Genomic DNA, 19,324 nt, shown 5'->3' on the forward strand with positions numbered 1-19,324 from the left:
GGTAACGGAGCAAAAAAACAAAGGTGAGCAGCAGTCAGAGCTTATATTGAACACTTTTGTATTTTTGTGGTCTTCGATAATTTTTTTTTATAGATTCACAATCGTTTTGTAATCATCATTTCTCTGGCACTATAACTCGTTTGTAAACAATTTATATATTTGTATTCAGATGGATAACTGTTTGTTTAGATTATTTGATGTATTTTTCATAAATAGGATATGAGCAACATGCATTAGCGAATTCCATTTGATTTTTAACGTGTTAGTAGTTGACTCAATCAGTTGTAACATCTCATTTAGTTTTCAGTGGTTCCCGTCAACATAAAATCACAATAAACGGTCCACCTCATACATCTCCTTCCCTTTTTCATAGTTTTCATAGAAGTAATTTGTGCATTGATCTTCTGAGGTGACAAAATTGTCTTTATTCCTTCCCCTGCCGATCTTCATCCTGCAGTGCCAGACTTGACCAAGGCAGCTGCCCAGTCTCCTGCCACTCAGAGCAGCTCTGCCTCCCCCAGCCCTGGACCCACCCCCTCTGCGTCCCCATCCCCAGCCACCTCAGGCCCTGGCAGTGCTGCCTCCCCGTCACAGGGCGGCAACAATGCCAAGCGCCTGGCAGTGGCCAACGGACAGCCCACCTCCACCACCAGTTCTTCCTCCTCTACTGGCGGCCCCAGTGCTGCCGGAAACGGTAGTGCAAGTAGCGGAGGCGGAAGTCAAGCGCCTCAGCAGCCACCGCGCTACATGCCGAGAGAAGTGCCGCCACGATTTCGCTGCCAGCAGGACCATAAAGTGCTACTGAAGAGGGGTCAGCCGCCACTGTCCTCCATGCTGCTGGGAGGGGGCGGAGGAGGGGATGGCCCCAATGCAAACATGGCTGCTGTTTCAGGTGGGTGTCATTAGTGCTCCATGGCATAAATACATCTAGTCCATGTGTGTAATATTTAAATGATCTCCAAATTCTCTTTCTTATTGTATTTGGCTTTTCAGATTCTGGCACAGTTGCCTCCTCAGTGGCTCTCACCTCATCATCAGTTGCTGCTTCTACTACTACTTCTAATTATGCAAATTCCATGTGGGGGGCAAGCTCAGGCAGCCAGGCCTCCTCTCAGGGCAGGGAGAAGGTGATTGTTGATGGCAATGACCTGGAGGAGTGGCCTAGCATCGCTGGCAACGATGGAGGAGGAGCTTCTTTCACTGGGACTGGTGGGGGCAGTGGCAACAATGGAATGCCTGTGAATAGCATTAGTGCCTCTGGCAACCAATCCTCACCCACTTCCTCGTTCTCTTTGCCCAATGAATGTATGCAGTCGTCCAACAGTGTGGCCTGGGGGACGGCTGCCTCCCCGGGTCATCTTGGAGGAGGAAATGCAGTAGCTACAGCTGGGCCTCTCCTACAACAGCCCTCCTCACTTTCCAAAGCCCCCGCTGTGCCAGGGAGCCATGACGCCAGTGGCCCTATTGATGGCAGCAGTGGGATTCCAGGTGCCAACTTCAGTCCAAATGCCAACCCTTCGGCCTGGCCTGCCCTGGTGCAGCAGGATGGCCCTGCTGCTACAGGGGAAGGAGGCCTCTCCTCCTTCCATCACCAGGGCCCTGGAGGGTCTGCCAACAACTCTGCTTCCCTGGGGCTGGGAGGTGGGGCAGTCGGGGTGCTGGGGGGTCACCCATCTTTATCTGTGAATCAATCAAGCGCCCATCAGCACCAAGTTCACCAAATGCAATCCAGAGACAGAGAGATTGGAGGGGGGAAATGGGACACTGAATCAGCGGGACCAAAAATCGCGGGGGGGGATGGAATTGGTGGAGGAATGGACCATGGTGTGGGAGGAGGTGGGGTGAGTGTGGGTGACCACGGCCTTGCTTCCTCATGGAGAAGCCAGCCTTCTTACCCTGCAGCTAACTCCAAAACGGGTGCCTCAAGGACTGATGGATGGGAGGGTGGAGGAGGTGGCACTGGGGCTTTCGGAGCTGCCGAAGGAGATAATGGAACCTCGGGTTGGGGATACCCGAGTTCTTCAAGTGGGGTCAATGCTTGGGGGGGTGCAGGAAATGGGGGAAACAGTAGTCAAACCTCCGGGGTATCTCAGGGAGGGTGGGGCTCATCAGGAGTGGGAGGAGAAAGAGGAATTTCTGGTAGTGATTGGGGTGGGAACTCTACTGTTGTTGGTGGAGCTAACCCAGCAGGTGAGGGAATGGGTGGAGCCTGCAGCAGTAACAGCAGCAGTAGTGGAGGAAGCACAGCAGGCAACCATCCTGCTGCTTCCTCATCCTCAACAGCCGCCACCACCACAACCAGAGCCTGGGACAATCAGAAAGAAGAAGGTGAAACTGGGGAGTGGAGTGGTGTGGTAGGAGAACCCGAAGCTCGGGGAGGATCTTCCTCCAGTGGTGGAATTTCAGGAAGTGGAAGTGACAGTCGTCCTCCCCGGCCGGCACCCAACACTGAAGCTGCCTTACAGAGCCTTCTCAATCGTTCTGATCTGGACCCACGAGTCCTTTCCAACACAGGCTGGGGCCAAACACAGATCCGACAAAACACATCCTGGGACGTTGATGAGCGTGCTGGACAGAGTAAAGGGGTGTCCTCATCAGCTCCATCTAAACACCAATCTTCTCTTGGTGGTGTTTCTCAGTATTCTCGGGAACCAAGGACCCTAAGCACTGATTCTATGGGTCCAGGTGTCAGTCCTTCTTTGGTTCCATCTACTAGTTCCTCTGGAGAGGGCTGGGAGAGCAGCAGTAACAGTAGCAGTAGTGGAGCGTCTTTGTCTGGGAGAGCTCCACCTCCTACAGGCCCCAACATGAGGAATCTCGGCGTCTCACAATCTGGACCCATGACCACTACTGGACCTGGCATGGTGTCAGGGGCGATGCCTGGGCCTAGCATACATGGGAAAGATACAGGTTGGGGTGGGGGAGGAATGGGACCTGGGGATCGCCACGAGGCTAAAGGTTGGGGAAATGAAGAATGGAGAGGCAGTAGTAGAGGAGGAAATGGTGGAGGATGGGGTGATCCTGGTCCGAAAGGTAACCCTGTGGGTTCAGGCTGGGGAGGTAGTCAGGAGGAGAAAGGGACTTCGGGTTGGAAGGAAATGGGTGGTAATGGAGGAGGGAGTGGGTGGGGGTCGGACCAGAAAGTAGGGGGAGGTAAAGACTGGGGAGAGCAGGAGTCCAAATCAAATAGTGGTGGAGGTGGGTGGGGTGATGAAAGGAAAAATGGAGGCGGACACTCAGGTGGGGATTCAGGTGCGGGTGGTTGGGGGAGCTGGGATGACAGCACTCCCCGTAGGTCCTGGGGTGCAGGGGGCACAGGGGGAGGAGGAGGGAGTAGAGGAGGAGGTATCGGCGTTGGGGGCATGGGGTCCAAACCCCATCAAAGTTGGAGTGGAGGAAACAAAATGCACCAGATGCCAAACAGCCAGTCGGGCTCCGTCACAGGCCCACAGGCACAACTGCAACAGCAACAATCACAGCCCCGTAATCAACATCCACAGCTACAGCAAGCATTGGACCAAGGGGCTATGCAAGGGGGCGGAGGGAGAAAACTCACCTCTCAAGCCCAGAATCAGAACCAAAGCTCAGGCTGGACCTCAGGGCCCATCCCTGGTGTCTCTGGGGGAAGTGGAGGCGGATCTGAACCAAGCGGCTGGGAGGAACCCTCGCCGCAGTCTATAAGCAGGAAGAACGACATTGATGATGGAACATCAGCATGGGGAGACCCAACTCATTACAATTACAAGCCGGTCAACCTGTGGGATAAAAATAGTGGTCCTGCTGGCCAGCAGCCACACGGCCAGAATCAGTCCCAGCAGCAACAGCAAGGACTTCCAATACAGCAGCAACCTAATCGACAGCCTGCAGGGCTCGGTGGTAACAGAGACTTCAACACTGGCCATGGACCTGGAAAAGCACCTGCTATGGGTAAGATATACCACAAACAACATTGACTGTTGGGACATTATTTAGGTGCCACAAATAAGAAAGAAAGGTTTGATTAAGTATTTTTTTCTGGAATAGATGGCTCCATTTGTTTGTCTGTGAGCACATGGGAAAATTATATAAAACTTATAACTGAATGCATACTCCAGACTCTGTGACATTGCTGCATGTTTAAAGAGTAGTTTGTTCTTGAGTCCAGAATTGCAGTTTGATGTAAGAAATTATTAAAGTATGGTCATGAATGTCACTTTAGTCCCAAAGATGTGAATCCTTTTAGTTTGATGGGGTTTCATCACCAGCTCTCCTTGCTCGACAATATCTGAGTTTTCAACGCAAAAGCACTGTGTGCTGAATTTTCTGGTGTAAACAATGGTTGACTGTGAAGTAATTGAATTGGCTGATCCAGCTGAGTTATCTGTTTGCATTGAGATTGAGTGGAACAAGGCAAAAACTGAGTCATGACAAAAACTGTCACTCAGCCAGCCGGCTGCTTGTTTTGTCATTTTAGTAACTGCTACAACTAATCTACTCCTCTTTTCACAGCTTGAGTGATTACTTGAATTTATGCTGTGGGAACTGGATGTAACAAACTATATCAGACTCGTATAGGAAAAGAATGAACATGTCAATGTCGGCAACTTTTTAGTTTTTTGCTTGATTTTTGTAAACATACAGTTCTAATGAAATGACTTGCCCACAAATGTTGTCCAGGCAACGGAGCAAGCCGCTCACCACTGTGATCAATTGCTCCTCTTAACCTGGGTCATGTGTGTCTGCAGGTCCACCAGGATGGAGTGGCACTTCTCCAACTAGTCCTACAGCAGACAATGGCACAGCAGCTTGGGGGAAGCCCACTAGCCCGACAGGCTGGGGAGACCCTGAGGATGCTGGAGGGAAAACAACCTGTTGGGGAAACCCTTCTTCGAACTCCGTCAAATCTGGTAGGAAAATCACGTAAACTAAAACATGTTTGTTATGGATGTCTGTGAAATGGAATCTGAGTGGACCTGCACGTAACAGGATGTCCATACTGCTCAATTTTGAAGTTGAAGTCTTTTACCATGCAGGTTCAAAGTCTATGCAAGATGGCTGGGGTGACAAAGACGGCTCTGTGGCTGCCTCGCGCCACTCGAGCTGGGAGGAAGAGGAGGAAGGAGGTGGCATGTGGAATAGCACTGGCTCCCAGGGAAGTGGCTCATCTTGGGGGCAAGGAAGCAATGGAGGCTGGGGGCAGAGTCATGCTGGAAAGAAGTCCAGCAACAAGGTGAGAAAAAGGAATTAAGAGATTTCTAAAGAAAATTGTTTGATTGTGACCTCAATGTGAAGAGAAACAGGAACCAGTCAGTCACTCTTACACTCACATGTGAGTTATTTCAGTGTGTTTTTTGAAGATGTTCAGCCTTTATTTGATATTTGAGGTTTATATACTTACTTGTGGCTTCTTCTGGTTTTAGTGGAACATTTTTACAATTATATCTTTATGTAAATCATAGTGAGTTAGTGGTAAATTACTAAATGTATTTCATCTCTCAGGGTTCAATGAAACCTGGAGGAGGAGACTCATGGATGAGCCCCATTAACAGACAGTTCTCTAACATGGGCCTGCTGGTAAGACAGAACATTTTTAACTCTGTTGTGTTTCTGGACTATTGGTTATAGGTGCAGTTTTTGTGTGGTATTGTTTCATCCAGTGAAGACAATGGTCTGCTCTGTCAAACAGAATGATGATTCCAGTGGGCCAAACATCGACCTGGCTCCGGGGTCTCTCCAGGAGAAGAAGCTGGAGGCGGAGAAAAGAGCAATGGGCATGCCTGATTACAACGGAGACATGAGGAAAGGAGGAAGAGGTGGAGGGCTCGCTTATCGTCCTCCCGGTTCCAAAGAGGCAGTACCCGGGGATGCTGGGTCTTACTATGACAAGGTAACATCTCACTGCCATCTATCTGGTCTTTGTCTGTTAGGTCTTTCTTGTGTCTATAGAACATACTGTTTGTTACCACTATTTATTTCCTCTTGTGATTCTACCTTTTCTCCCCACTTCTTCCGTCTACCCCAATTCTTTTCTCTCCGTTCACCATCACTCCTCAAATTGGTCCTCCACTGGCTGTCACAATGACAGACCTTGCCTTTGATCAATCAGGATGGGTGCCTTGGGGAGGAGGCTCCTTTCTCTCTGTACTCACCACCCACTGTCTACAAGTCTCATTCCCTCTTCAACCACTCTATTCCCTTTAGACAAGTAAGCTCCTCTTGTTTGTGTCCAGTCATCTACACACACAGGTTTTGTTGCTACATGTGGTTAAAAGTCGATTGTAAATAGACCCCCAAATTATCTCCTCCCATTCTGATGTCGCGTTCATGTGAATGACCTATGGTTTAAATGCTTGTGTCTCTGCTGTTTGGGGACATAAAATCTTTATTTTCTGTCTTCCATCACAGGGTGGTCACAGTATCTTTGGCAGCAGTGGAGGAATGGCCCAGTCCAGACATCAGCCAAATATCCCTTCGATGAACCAGTCCCCAGGGATACGAGCACAAGTGCCTCATCAGTTCCTGTCACCTCAGGTACTCAGATCTCTACTCTGCACAGTATTTGTCTTCCCAGCTTCCGTCGATATGTTTCATACAAAGCATCGATGATTTATTTTTGACATGTGGATCAGAACAAAGTGACATCTGCCTAATTATATACACAGTTCACTCTGCTATAGTGTACGAGCAAACAAACAAAAAGAGTGGGAAGAAACGACCATTTAAAAGAAGTTGGAAAAAGCATTGAAAAAGGAGTTTTGACTGTCATGTTATTTCTTCAACAAGCCATTTTATAACTAAAGTCAAGCTACTGTTGCTTGTGCAAGTTAGTTCTGCATTGTTTGATCTCTAGTTTTAGCATTAGCCCACCTATTAGCATCTGTTCTCAACACATACAAGAGATTGATTGTAGACATAGAAACTGATCAGACTACATAAGAAATGTAATTTCCTTCTGTCATGAGATAGCTTGAGTCTTTGTTTTGTGGTTGCACAGGTTTAGATCAATTTACTCTGATAAATTACAACATGAAACCTTTCATTCTCATGCTGTGTGTGAGGCGTGTGCTAATCAGCAGGAGAGTCCCTGGAGTTTTTAATCACTCTTCACAACATTAGCAATTGTGTTTTACTTGCTAGAGAATGCAAAGAGAAATCTGTGTCTTTTCCAGGAAATGAATAATTTTTATTTCTCGTCCTGGGTCGAGTCGCTCGTTAACACCAACTAATGAGAAGATGTCAGGGAATCGATGTTAGTCAGGAGAGAAGCTCAGCCTAATGCAGTTGCTACTGGTTACAGCACCCAGGCGTTTCTGTGGTAACAGGTGTGGCTGCTTGCCGTTGTGTCTGTCTCCAGGTGCCAGGCTCCGTGCTGAAGCAGATGCCCCCTCCCAGCGGAAGCGTGGGGGGTGTCGGTGGCGTGGGAGGAGTGGCAGGAGTCGGGGGAGGTGTATTCCCTCCGCAGCTGTCCCCCCAACATATTGCCATGCTCAGCAGCATCTACCCACCTCACATCCAGTTTCAGCTGGTGAGAAAGCTACAGCAGGGTTTGAGCACAGGTCTAGATCTGAAAATACACGATTACATATGAAGTCCATTTTACATTTATATTTGATGAACTACTGTAACGCAAAACTCAAAGCATCATGAAACGTCTGGTGTTGGAATGGAAGATGGAACAGAAAAGCTTATAATGAAACATTTGCACAGACATTTTTGGGGAAAATTTACAAACAAAAACTTTTCTTTTTGTCTGGCTCCCTGCCCAAATATTTCACAGAGGAGGCAAAACTTGTACTGCACTCTGGATTTGTCAGTGCAAGCGTTGATAAATCCTGTGTGCAATACTCTTTCTTCCCCACTGCCTGCTCACTATTTTTCCCTCTTTTTTTTTTTTTAAATCTGTTTTGTTCTGCCCGTGTCCGTTCAGGCTTGTCAGCTTCTCCTCCAACAGCAGCAGCAGCAGCAGCCGCCGCCGCCGCAGCCACAGCAGCAGCAGCAGCAGCAGCAGCAGCAGCAGCATCTCCTTCAAAACCAGAGGAAGTTTACTCCGAACGTGCGGCAGCAGGCGGACCCTCAACAGGTACACAAGGACTGGTTTCACTACACAGACCTCTTCACTTTCTCTTTGTATCTGAACACACTTGTTTTTCTGGGTTAAGCTGGCCAGAATCATGGCGGTGCTCCAGCAGCAGAGGCAGCAGCAGCAGGTCGGGAGTTTAGGCAGCAGCTCCAAACTCTCCCCTTCCCACCATGGCGGCGGGCTCGGGGGTGCCAAACTGCCCGGGACTGATCCGCTTTCACACCCGGGCCTGGCAGGATCTGTGGCCGACCTGCACCAGAAAAATCTTGGACCGTACTCCGGTGAGCGATATTTGTTAATGTGAAGCGATCGTGGCTCATGAAGGTGCTGTCAAGATCACACTGAGGGTTTTCACTTTGGATACAACTGACTTTTACAGCAACAAAGCATTCATTTAAGACTGAATATACAAAGAGACAAAAACAGTTTTGAAGTCAATCATAAAGCGTGATAAACTTTTTGAAACTCCTGTGATATTAGCACTTTTTGAAAAGCTAACATTGGACGTCACAGAGTATCTCTTAAATTTGTTAACAGGAGGCATCTAAAATCAGTGAATCAGGTCGACTGGACTTGCTCACATGTCTTTACAATACATTTTTCTTACGTGAGTGACTTCATCGGTCCATTCTGTTGACTTCACTAGACTGACGGAGACTAACATCCCAAACCTTTTGATCTGATTCAATTGCTTTGAAAGAATAAGTTTCATTTTTATGTACATTTGTTGGCTAATCTCTGATTTGTAATTATTGTTTTTTTTTTGACAGAATTCCATTCATTTTAAAGATAAGGCCTGTGCTCACTTAATTATTGTGACATTAGAATATATACAGGTACTTCTCAAAAAATTAGCATATTGTGATAAAGTTAATTATTTTCCATAATGTAATGATAAAAATTTGACTTTCATATATTTTAGATTCATTACACACAACTGAAGTAGTTCAAGCCTTTTATTGATTTAATATAGATGATTTTGGCAAAAAAGTAAAGAAAAACCAAAAATCCCCATCTCAAAAGATTAGCATATTTCATCTGACCAATAAAAGAAAAGTGTTTTTAATACAAAAAAAAGTCAACCTTCAAATAATTATGTTCAGTTATGCATTCAATACTTGGTCGGGAATCCTTTTGCAGAAATGACTGCTTCAATGCGGCGTGGCATGGAGTCAATCAGCTGGTGGCACTGCTCAGGTGTTATGGAGGCCCAGGATGCTTTGATAGCGGCCTTAAGCTCATCCACAGTGTTGGGTCTGGTGTCTCTCAACTTCCTCTTCACAATATCCCACATATTCTCAATGGGGTTCAGGTCAGGAGAGTTGGCGGGCCAATCGAGCACAGTAATACCATGGTCAGTAAACCATTTGCCAGTGGTTTTGGCACTGTGAGCAGGTGCCAGGTCATGCTGAAAAAGGAAATCTTCATCTCCATAAAGCTTTTCAGCAGATGGAAGCATGAAGTGCTCCAAAATCTCCTGATAGCTAGCTGCATTGACCCTGCCCTTGATAAAACAAAGTGGACCAACACCAGCAGCTGACATGGCACCCCAGACCATCACTGACTGTGGGTACTTGACACTGGACTTCAGGCATTTTGGCATGTCCTTCTCCCCAGTCTTCCTCCAGACTCTGGAACCTTTATTTCCGAATGACATGCAAAATTTGCTTTCATCTGAAAAAAGTACTTTGGACCACTGAGCAACAGTCCAGTGCTGCTTCTCTGTAGCCCAGGTCAGGCGCTTCTGCCGCTGTTTCTTGTTCAAAAGTGGCTTGACCTGGGGAATGCGGCACCTGTAGCCCATTTCCTGCACACGCCTGTGCACGGTGGCTCTGGATGTTTCCACTCCAGACTCAGTCCACTGCTTCCGCAGGTCCCCCAAGGTCTGGAATCGGTCCTTCTCCACAATCTTCCTCAGGGTCCGGTCACCTCTACTGGTTGTGCAGCGTTTTCTGCCACACTTTTCTCTTCCCACAGACTTCCCACTGAGGTGCCTTGATACAGCACTCTTGGAACAGCCTATTCGCTCAGAAATTTCTTTTTGTGTCTTACCCTCTTGCTTGAGGGTGTCAATGATGGCCTTCTGGACAACAGTCAGGTCGGCAGTCTTACCCATGATTGCGGTTTTGAGTAATGAAACAGCTGGGAGGTTTTAAAAGCCTCAGGAATCCTTTGCAGGTGTTTAGAGTTAATTCGTTGATTCAAGGGTGGGTGTGGTGCTCCAGATGATTACGGTAGGTTAATATCTCATTTAGAGTACCTTTTCATGATATGCTAATTTTTTGAGATGGGGATTTTTGGTTTTTCTTTACTTTTTTGCCAAAATCATCTATATTAAATCAATAAAAGGCTTGAACTACTTCAGTTGTGTGTAATGAATCTAACATATATGAAAGTCTAATTTTTATCATTACATTATGGAAAATAATGAACTTTATCACAATATGCAAATTTTTTGAGAAGTACCTGTATGTATATATATATATATATATATATATATATGGCAAATGTTTTGAGTAATATTTTAAGTACTTTTCCTGTATTTGCACCAGATACTGAAAAATATGCTGATAATGCGGATTATTTTTGGCGACAACAATCATGAATCCGTTCAGTAGTAAGAACTTACTTGATTTATTTTGAGCAGGGTATGGTTCTGGGATGAACCTTCCCGGTTTGGACCTGGGTGGCTCGGTGATGGGGGGCCCTGGAGCCATGAAGGACCTCAGCGGCCAGCAGTCCCGTTTCAAATGGATGATGGAGGGACACTGTTCTCCGGACACTTCCTCACCGGAGAACGCTTTCCATAAAAACGGTGAGCTGTTTTTATTTACGTGACACACATGAACTGGGAGGCTGATCGTGTTGATGCGATTAAGGCGTGAAATCACATGTTCGGCTAATTAGCCCATCTGCTCTTCAGTGTTGTAACATCCATTATTATCCCAGGTCCCATCACCCCCATAAAGATGCCAGGGGGCTCGCCCTACTCCCAGTACGACATGATGGTTGGAGACGGGCTGAGCGACAACTGGCATCGCACTCCCGGCAGCAAGATGGGTGCCAAGCCCGCCAACACACCAAGCTGGCCTCCTGGTTAGTCACGACTGGAGATAAACCACATTGTTTTCAAAAAGGATAAAAGGAATATAATTGCTGAAGTTCTCATGTTTCCACGGTTTGCACTTTGACCTCTCAGATCTGACGTCCATCACTTGTGCCTTTGTTGTTCAGAGTTCCAGCCTGGTGTGCCGTGGAAAGGAATTGACCGTGTGGATCCCGAGTCTGACCCCTACATGACCCCAGGGAGCATGATGGGAAACGCAGTATCCCCCAGTCTCAATGATACAGAGCACCAGTTGTTACAAGACAATACTGGTGAGAATTTGTGTCATTTTGTTTTATCTAACAGGACGTTTCTCCTTTACTCTGGTGCGTTCTTGGATTTGTGGGTTTAAATTTAGTAATCCTGAAATGCTTGGTGGCTTTGCAGATTCCACCCCTCCCCTCAACACCTTGCTGCCTTCACCTGGTGCCTGGCCCTACAGTGCCTCAGACAGTCCCCTCAACAACGCACACAACTCAGGTGACCACACACACGCAACCCCATATTGATGTTCTTTTGCTTTGACTTGACTCCCTTGCATTTTTCATGATGTCGACTTTGCACTTTTGTGTGTTAATGGCCGTCTTTTAGTTCTTGATTATAGTGATTCCAAGTGAAAAGGGCAAACTTTTGGGGCATTTTGGACACTTGTTTACACAATAACAGTCTTGGGAGTCACTGACAACAGCACCTTTTGAAAGCAGCTTCCAGAGTGCAGCATTTTCAAAACGCATCACTTCCTGTCTCCATGTAAATATGAGAAAGCTCAACTTTTCTGAATAGCTCAGTGCTGCACATGTGCTGCTCACTGTTTAATGAACTGCAGTTCTCTAAAAAGTATCTTCACAACACAATTATCTGGATCGCATTCAGGGGGACATTTCTGATACAAAGCAGAAACTGAGAGGACATAAACGATGAAGAAAAAGTTTAAACCTGCTTGAATGTTTATGTTGTACAGTTCTCTGCAGGGGTGGGTGGTTTTGTTACTAAAAGCACCAACTAGTGGCCTCACATACAAACTATATCCAATTATGAAAATAAAAAAAGCAATTTCCAGTTGATTGTTGAAGAATAAATTGAACCTCACACATACAGTTCACAACTCGATAACAGCAGTGTGTGTTTAAGGCAGGGGTGTCAAACTCAGATCCTCGTGGGCCGCAGCCCTGCACGTTTTCAATGTCTCCCTCCCCTGAATGTCCTGATGGTTCATCACCACATTCAGCACAAAGCCAGATAACGAGCTGCTCATTGCAATCAGCTGTGTTGAAGCTGGGAGACATGCAAAACGTGCAGGGCTGCGGCCCTCGAGGCCTGGAGTTCGACACATGTGGTTTAAGGTAAATCATTATAACCTTGACCAATGGTAATGGCGTAATGAGACGAAACAATAGTTCTGATTTTATCTCTGATCTCAAATTCAGCACTGTGCTCTGTATATCTACTAAAATCGGCAAGTTATCCTACTTGCCCTTGAATGTTTAATCTTGCAGTAAAGGTTTGCACCACTAGATGGTGCATTGAGTCAGTCAAAGAAGGAGCCGGAGGAAGAATTGAAACAGAAATTGCTGAAGCTCTTGCTGTGGCACAGTTACGTAGTCCTAATATGTGATCAGCAGATAAACACCAATTTTTTATTGTAGCACTTGGGAAAACATGTGTGTCTTAGTTTTGAAAATGTGGATCAAGGTAAAGAAAGGCAGCAGACGCATTCTTTCTGTTACATGACATGACGCTGCATTCATAATTCAATAAAGAATATCCGCCTGCTGTTATAAAGTGTGTTTGTCGTCTCTGTTTCCCCCACAGCAAAGTACACAGACTACAAGACCAGCTGGCCCCCAGAGCCGATTGGACACATATCCTGGAAAGCCAACCGCGGCAGCAGCCAGAGCCAGTTGTCCCGCCCACCTCCAGGCTTGGCCAGTCAGAAGCAGCCATCGCCTTCGCCCTGGTCTGGAGGAGCCCCTCGATTGGCTGGCCGGGGCTGGGGCAGCAGCTCTAGCACAGCTGGTAATCCTCTAACTCAGTTTTCGTGTTTCTCTGCTTCTCAAAGTGTCTCCCCGTTTCCCTCTCTCTAACTCGTTGAAATATTCAGCCGATTTAAATGAACACGGGGGGGGAAAACAAGCAGCCGCGATCAGTCAAATTCAACTTAATGTTATTTTAAACTCACGAGCTCCTTCATATTTGATTTGTAAGAGCAAAGAAGCCTCAGTCAGAGCGAGTTATTCATCATTTATTCCTTTTGAGAAGCCGAGTGGAAAAACAGCGCTGGATGGTGTTTACCGAGAATGTGGAAACGTCTCACTCAGATTTTTCTTCCGTTTGCTTTTACTGTGCAGCCTCAACCTGGAGTGACGGCAGCTCTCGGGAAAGCTGCTGGTTGGTGCTCAGTAACCTCACACCACAGGTACACACACACACACACACACACACACACACACACACACACACACACACACACACACACACACACACACACACTTCTTTAAAAAAAAAAAAAAGCCCCTGAAACCTCCCAATATTTCTATTATTTATATCTGATTGTTCATATTTCTAAAGCTGTGAGTACAAACAGGACTTGTCATTCAGCCACATTTTATTTAACAGAGAAATTCAGTGAAAGCTCCAGTGCGAGTGTCATATTTGAGTCTTCCCTTCAGTCGCTTTTGTCTTTCCGTTGTGTTTCTGCAGATTGACGGCTCCACTCTCAGAACCATCTGCATGCAGCATGGCCCCTTGCTGACCTTTCACCTCGGCCTGACCCAAGGCACCGCCCTCATCCGCTACGGCTCCAGACAGGAGGCGGCCAAGGCCCAGAGTGCCCTGCACATGTAAGGCTCAATACATTGCTTCTTATTATTAAATGCATCAAAAACCAGCAGCAGGCTTCCTTCACTTTAGTCTAAATACTGGAAATAATTAGTCTAGCGCCACCTAGTAGCAACAAACCATTTCTACCAGATACAATAATGTGATGGCTATGGTCAGAGTCAGTCTAAAGTGGAGTGATTCAACAGAACACTTCATTCCTCTTGTTTTATGTGAAGCGCTTCACCTGCTGACTCATTCAGTGTTTCTCTAATACGTTACATTAGACCGATGTTTTATTGATCCCTCAGGGGAGATTGTGTGGTTACCGCAGACAAACAAACAAGCACGTGGCAGCATCACTGTATTTTTATTTCATATGTTTATGTACAGTTTAAAACATTTTTCTAAGATATTCCTTAAAAGGTATTTGACTTGCTGAATATATGACAGTACCTGCCACCTCACACGGGACTGTTGTGTTTAGTTGTATAATATTACAACTTCTTAACCTGTGACTTTATCTTATTAACAACTATATCCTGTAATGGAAGAAAAATAACACCACTCAATAAAAGCAACAAAACAAATCGAGTTATCTGATTGAAATACATTCAGAAAAACAACTTAGGCAATGTGTGTTTTTATTAAATGTGGCTAAAGTGTCACACATTGAGGGTTGGTTTTTTTTTTTTTAGGGGTAAACTCTGGCTCTCAAGTGTAATTTTACGACATCCAGTTCATGCAACAATGAAGCTGGTGTCAAATTACAAACACTTGACGCTGCTTTTTGTACGCGAAACACATTTCAAGCTTTTTTTTTTGCTTTGTAGGGACATGACGGTGATAGAAGCCATGAAAAGCCAGTATGATATTTATTCAACTCTGAATCCTAAAATTCATACGTACAGGTAACCGAGGGACAAACGCATGAGACAAAAGATGAGAGAGAGAAAAAAAATCACTGAAAAGTAATGCAGTATACAGGTAATTAAAAAAATGAATGTAGCAAATGTTATAAGAAAAGTTGAATAAACTGAAGTGAAAAGACCAAACACAAAAGTAAAACTTTATGACATTAAAACAAATAAAAAATTAAAGAGCATGAACCAGTCTGAACAAAAACCAAGCTTTTGTGGTTTCATGTAATTGTTGGGTACCTGTGAATACTTTCAGATCCTCTGCCTACTTTTCCAGCAGCATAACAACTGAAGCGCCACTGTTTGAGTATCGTTCTGCCTGGCGTCTACACTCTTCTTCTGGTGTCTACACACTTAAACTAGAGTGCTGCATAGTTCTGGGCAGGATTTGAAAACTGAAACGACTGATCAGTGATTAGTGAGTGTCTAACAGAGGCGTTGTTCCCACCAGGTGTGTTCTGGGTAACACCACTATCCTGGCAGAGTTTGTGAGCGAGGAGGACGTGGCGCGCTACATTGCACATTCCCAGCCCGGAGGCGCCGGCAGCGGAGGAGCCGCAGCAGGCTCCACGGGCTCCGGGCCCGCCGCCTCCTCCGTAGTGGGGGCCAATAGTAACGGAGGGAGCTGTGAGCGAGGAGGCGCAGGAGGCACCAGCGCAGCAGCAGCAGGAGGAGGAGACGGAGCCTCCACAGGCGGAGGATCTGGAAACGGCGGTGCAGGTTCCATCAACTCCGGGTGGCAGGGTCTGGACAGCACAGGCAGCTCGGCGGACCAGCCCGCCGCCCAGGGGCCCGGCCTCGGCATCTTCACCCAGTGGAGCAGCAACGGGGGCGGGGCCGGCGGCATGGAGGCCGGGAGGCAGGGTCTGTGGGGGGGGATGAGCGGGATGGGCGGGGCGCCGTACCCCAGCAGCAGCCTCTGGGGCTCCCCGGCCCTGGAGGACCGCCACCAGATGGGAAGCCCCGCCTCCCTGCTGCCGGGGGACCTGCTGGGCGGGGGAGCCGACTCCATCTGACACCTGCATTTAAAGTTAGTACGCCCACCCCCCCTCATCTACATGCCGGGGTGACGGGAAATCAAGCTACACTGGTCATCCCACACAGAGACCCTCAGCTGTCATAACACACACACACACACACACACACACACACACACACACACACACACACACACACACACACACACACACACACACACACACACACACACACACACACACACACACACACACACACACACACACACACACACACAAAACCGCCTGACTTTAAATGAAGACAACCGTGAAACTTGAACCGGGAGAAAAAAGGTGAAAATCCATTCAACTCGTTCGGACTAAACTGGATCGCTCTTTGTCTTTTTACTCCCAATCCCACCGTCTGCATTCAGAGACCCGATCACTCAGGCATGCACTGTCGACGACTCGGCCAGAGTCGCACACGTCAACAAGTTTAGCTATTGCTGTTTTTAGTGTGCCACTTTTCTCTCTCCACTTTTTTTTTTTTTTTTTTTTTAATTGATATTTAATGGTCAAATCTCAAAAATTCTGACTTGCAGACTGAGCCTTCGAAGACCTGGCCGGCGTAACCGCCCCCTCCCTGCACCCCCCACTTTTCTTTTTTTCTTTTTTCTTTTTTTTTTGGTTCTGGATGTTTGTGTGTGTGAAGGATCAGCAGTTTGTAGGAAATTAGGGATGACGCCACACTACTGAGTCACACGGACGAACAACGTTTGAGAGAAGAAGAAGAAGAAGAAAAGAGTGTTTTCGGGAGGTACCGACACGTCTACCTTGGTGGAGCTACACCATCACTATGGGACCCAGGGTAAACAACAATAAAAAAAGAAACAATATCTACAAAAAAACAACATTAGCCAAACTTGCACTAAATGCCTCTGAGGTTGTTGTTGACACCTTCTCCACGAATCCCTCCATTCCCCGGTCAGAGCCACAAACCTTACAGGACCGTGAAATGTTACAGCAGCAGTGGCCTTGGCGAAACGCCCGGCTGCGGCCCCACCCACCACCTCCGCCCGCCACGCCATCGGTTTCACACACCGCTTTTACATTTGACAAGCAAAATTGTATCTCCAGTCGATGTACGTTGTATTTTTTTTTTTTTACTATTATTAATATAATTTTCTGTTTTAAAAGAAATGTGTGAAACTATGGAAATCCAGAGATGTCCCTTTCGTTTCACCCTTTAAACACTGACCTCGCTATTGTATTTTTTTTTTCTCTTTTCTCCGAGAACTCAAGTTGGTTATTATATATTGTCATGATGTAATGATGACTATGATCACTTATTTACTCGCTGTACAAGGTGCCCTCCTGCCTGCCTGTGTGTGCATGAGGAGTGTGAACGACGGAGGAGGAGGAGGATGTGATGAAGACGACGGTATCGGGAGTGTCTGTGTTAATGCTACAATGTGGAATGTTTTGTTGTTTTGTCCATTAGAGGTGTGTGTGTGTGTGTGTGTGTGTGTGTGTGTGTGTGTGTGTGTGTGTGTGTGTGTGTGTGTGTGTGTGTGTGTGTGTGTGTGTGTGTGTGTGTGTGTGTGTGTGTGTGTGTGTGTGTGTGTGTGTGTGTGTGTGTGTGTGTGTGTGTGTGTGTGTGTGTGTGTGTGTGTGTGTGTGTGTGTGTGTGTGTGTGTGTGTGTGTGTGTGATAGCTAAAAAGTTCAAAAACATTGGCACTATTGCATATGTCTCTTAAGTTGTTTTTCTTTTCTTTTTTTAAATTTTGTTCACGTTTGTATGTTTATTTTTCTGTCAAACGCAATAAGAGTGATTTTTGTTTGTTTTTAAGACAAAGCAACCAACTGAAGGCATTTTTCCGTTAGGATGCCACATCGTAACCATACCAAGCTGAGCTGGAACAGTGTTTTACAGACACGTTAAAAAGACATTACCTTGTTGTTTTACTGTGTTTTTGGTTTGTTTTTTTTTCTTTTGTTATGATGTATCAGTTTAAATTAAGTCAGTCTCTATTATCACTCCTGTTCAGGATGTTTGCATTTATTTCAGATGTTACAAAAAAAAAAAAAGGAGAGGAAATTAATTTAAAGCAGAAAAGAGCAAGATAATAAAGGTTGAATTGAAGTGCGGTGGGTTTCTTTTGTCTGTTAGATCCATCCTCACATTTTCCCTCCATGGTCAAGAGTGGTAACTTTCATATTTCTACCAACACTAACTACTAACACTTTGATGATAATGACCGTCACAAAATCCAAGTGCATACATACCTTAAAAAAAAAAAGAAAAAGCCCAATTTTCACACATTTTATATTTAAAAACCATCACATAACTGATATGAGAAATATTTCCTGTGAGAAGCGTTTATGTGGAAAATTGTGTGACTGGTCATCTTTGCACTTTTCAACCAGATCACTAATTATTTTATTTAGCAACAGTCTGTTGGTCGCAAAGTGAAACTTGCATTAAGGGGAAAAGGCAGAATTATGTTTTTATTTGGTGCGACAAGAATGTGCTTTAATCGTTGAGAAAAAAATAAGTTCATCTTTAAATATGTTTGATATTTTGAGTTCTTTCCACTCAGGCTGTCATCGAGATTGGAAGTGGACGAGTTTGTATGTTCCTCTTGGTTTTCTCCCACAATCTAGAAATTGCTGACTGAATTTATTGAGAGGGAATGTGTGTGTTTGCCCTGCGATGGACTCGTGTTTTCTTCCGTCGTCTAATAATCTGTAGAATGACATCATTTGTTTGGACAGTTGGTTGATGAATCAATCTCAACTTGCAGTTCTTCCTCATTTTCTGATTAATTATAGCGACTTAAAGGGATGGAAACTCGAGGGGAATCGACATTTTGACTTTACTTGACAAACTTTTGTTTGGAAGGAGCAGGCCGAACCAGAGCTTGAGATCAGGCAATTCTGATCAGTCAATCCAGCTTAGTCCAGCAATAATGAACAAAATATAGACGCATTCAATACAAGGACACAGGGACAATCGAACTGCATGTAATATTTATATTACCAGAGCAAGCTGAAGAAAAATCCTTCATTTTCCCCCAGATTCAGCCGCTTGATGGCTGAAGGAACAAAGGACTTATTAAGGTTTTTCCTCAGTTTTTCATGCAAATAACATATAACTTGAAGAACAATATTTCCTACAATCAAAAGTGAAGGAATCAAAGTTTTTAAGCTGTCATAAAAGAGAAAGACAATAAAGCATTTTGGCTGCCTTCAGCTAAATAAAGGCATTTAAGGCCATTTCTTTCTTTTTCAGAGACGCTGACATCAAAAGAGAGGCGGGCACACCAAATTTCCTCTGGAATTTTCTAGTTCCGTTTAGTAACTTAAATACTGTGGAGAGAAATCAGCCTTAAATATCACTTCTGCTTTTAGCTGGTGAGAACCACTGTCTTACTGTGTAATGCACCATCTGCAAAGAAAACAGAA

The 19,324-nt window shown here is 45.7% G+C and overlaps 1 protein-coding gene across 4 annotated transcripts in view; it reads left to right on the forward strand.

The window, feature by feature from the left end:
* Positions 1–18,001, forward strand: part of tnrc6ba (trinucleotide repeat containing adaptor 6Ba) — a 24,085-nt gene extending 6,084 nt beyond the window's left edge. Inside the window, exons 3-22 of one of the 4 annotated variants that reach the window (XM_080472329.1) lie at positions 2–23; positions 458–892; positions 994–3,927; positions 4,725–4,886; positions 5,013–5,209; positions 5,479–5,553; positions 5,666–5,866; positions 6,065–6,184; positions 6,385–6,510; positions 7,334–7,504; positions 7,907–8,059; positions 8,139–8,340; positions 10,707–10,874; positions 11,009–11,155; positions 11,294–11,437; positions 11,553–11,645; positions 12,978–13,181; positions 13,514–13,581; positions 13,866–14,005; positions 15,354–18,001. In XM_080472329.1, coding sequence (XP_080328455.1) covers positions 2–23; positions 458–892; positions 994–3,927; positions 4,725–4,886; positions 5,013–5,209; positions 5,479–5,553; positions 5,666–5,866; positions 6,065–6,184; positions 6,385–6,510; positions 7,334–7,504; positions 7,907–8,059; positions 8,139–8,340; positions 10,707–10,874; positions 11,009–11,155; positions 11,294–11,437; positions 11,553–11,645; positions 12,978–13,181; positions 13,514–13,581; positions 13,866–14,005; positions 15,354–15,918 — 6,327 coding nt within the window. In that variant the 3' untranslated portion in view covers positions 15,919–18,001. The remainder of the gene's footprint in view (position 1; positions 24–457; positions 893–993; positions 3,928–4,724; positions 4,887–5,012; positions 5,210–5,478; positions 5,554–5,665; positions 5,867–6,064; positions 6,185–6,384; positions 6,511–7,333; positions 7,505–7,906; positions 8,060–8,138; positions 8,341–10,706; positions 10,875–11,008; positions 11,156–11,293; positions 11,438–11,552; positions 11,646–12,977; positions 13,182–13,513; positions 13,582–13,865; positions 14,006–15,353) is intronic. The other 3 variants (XM_080472330.1, XM_080472331.1, XM_080472332.1) reach the window with 3 other exon arrangements.
* The last annotated feature ends 1,323 nt before the right edge of the window (positions 18,002–19,324 follow it).

This window comes from Lipophrys pholis (genome assembly GCF_963383615.2).
Source record: "Lipophrys pholis genome assembly, chromosome: 1".
NCBI classification, from domain to species: domain Eukaryota; kingdom Metazoa; phylum Chordata; class Actinopteri; order Blenniiformes; family Blenniidae; genus Lipophrys; species Lipophrys pholis.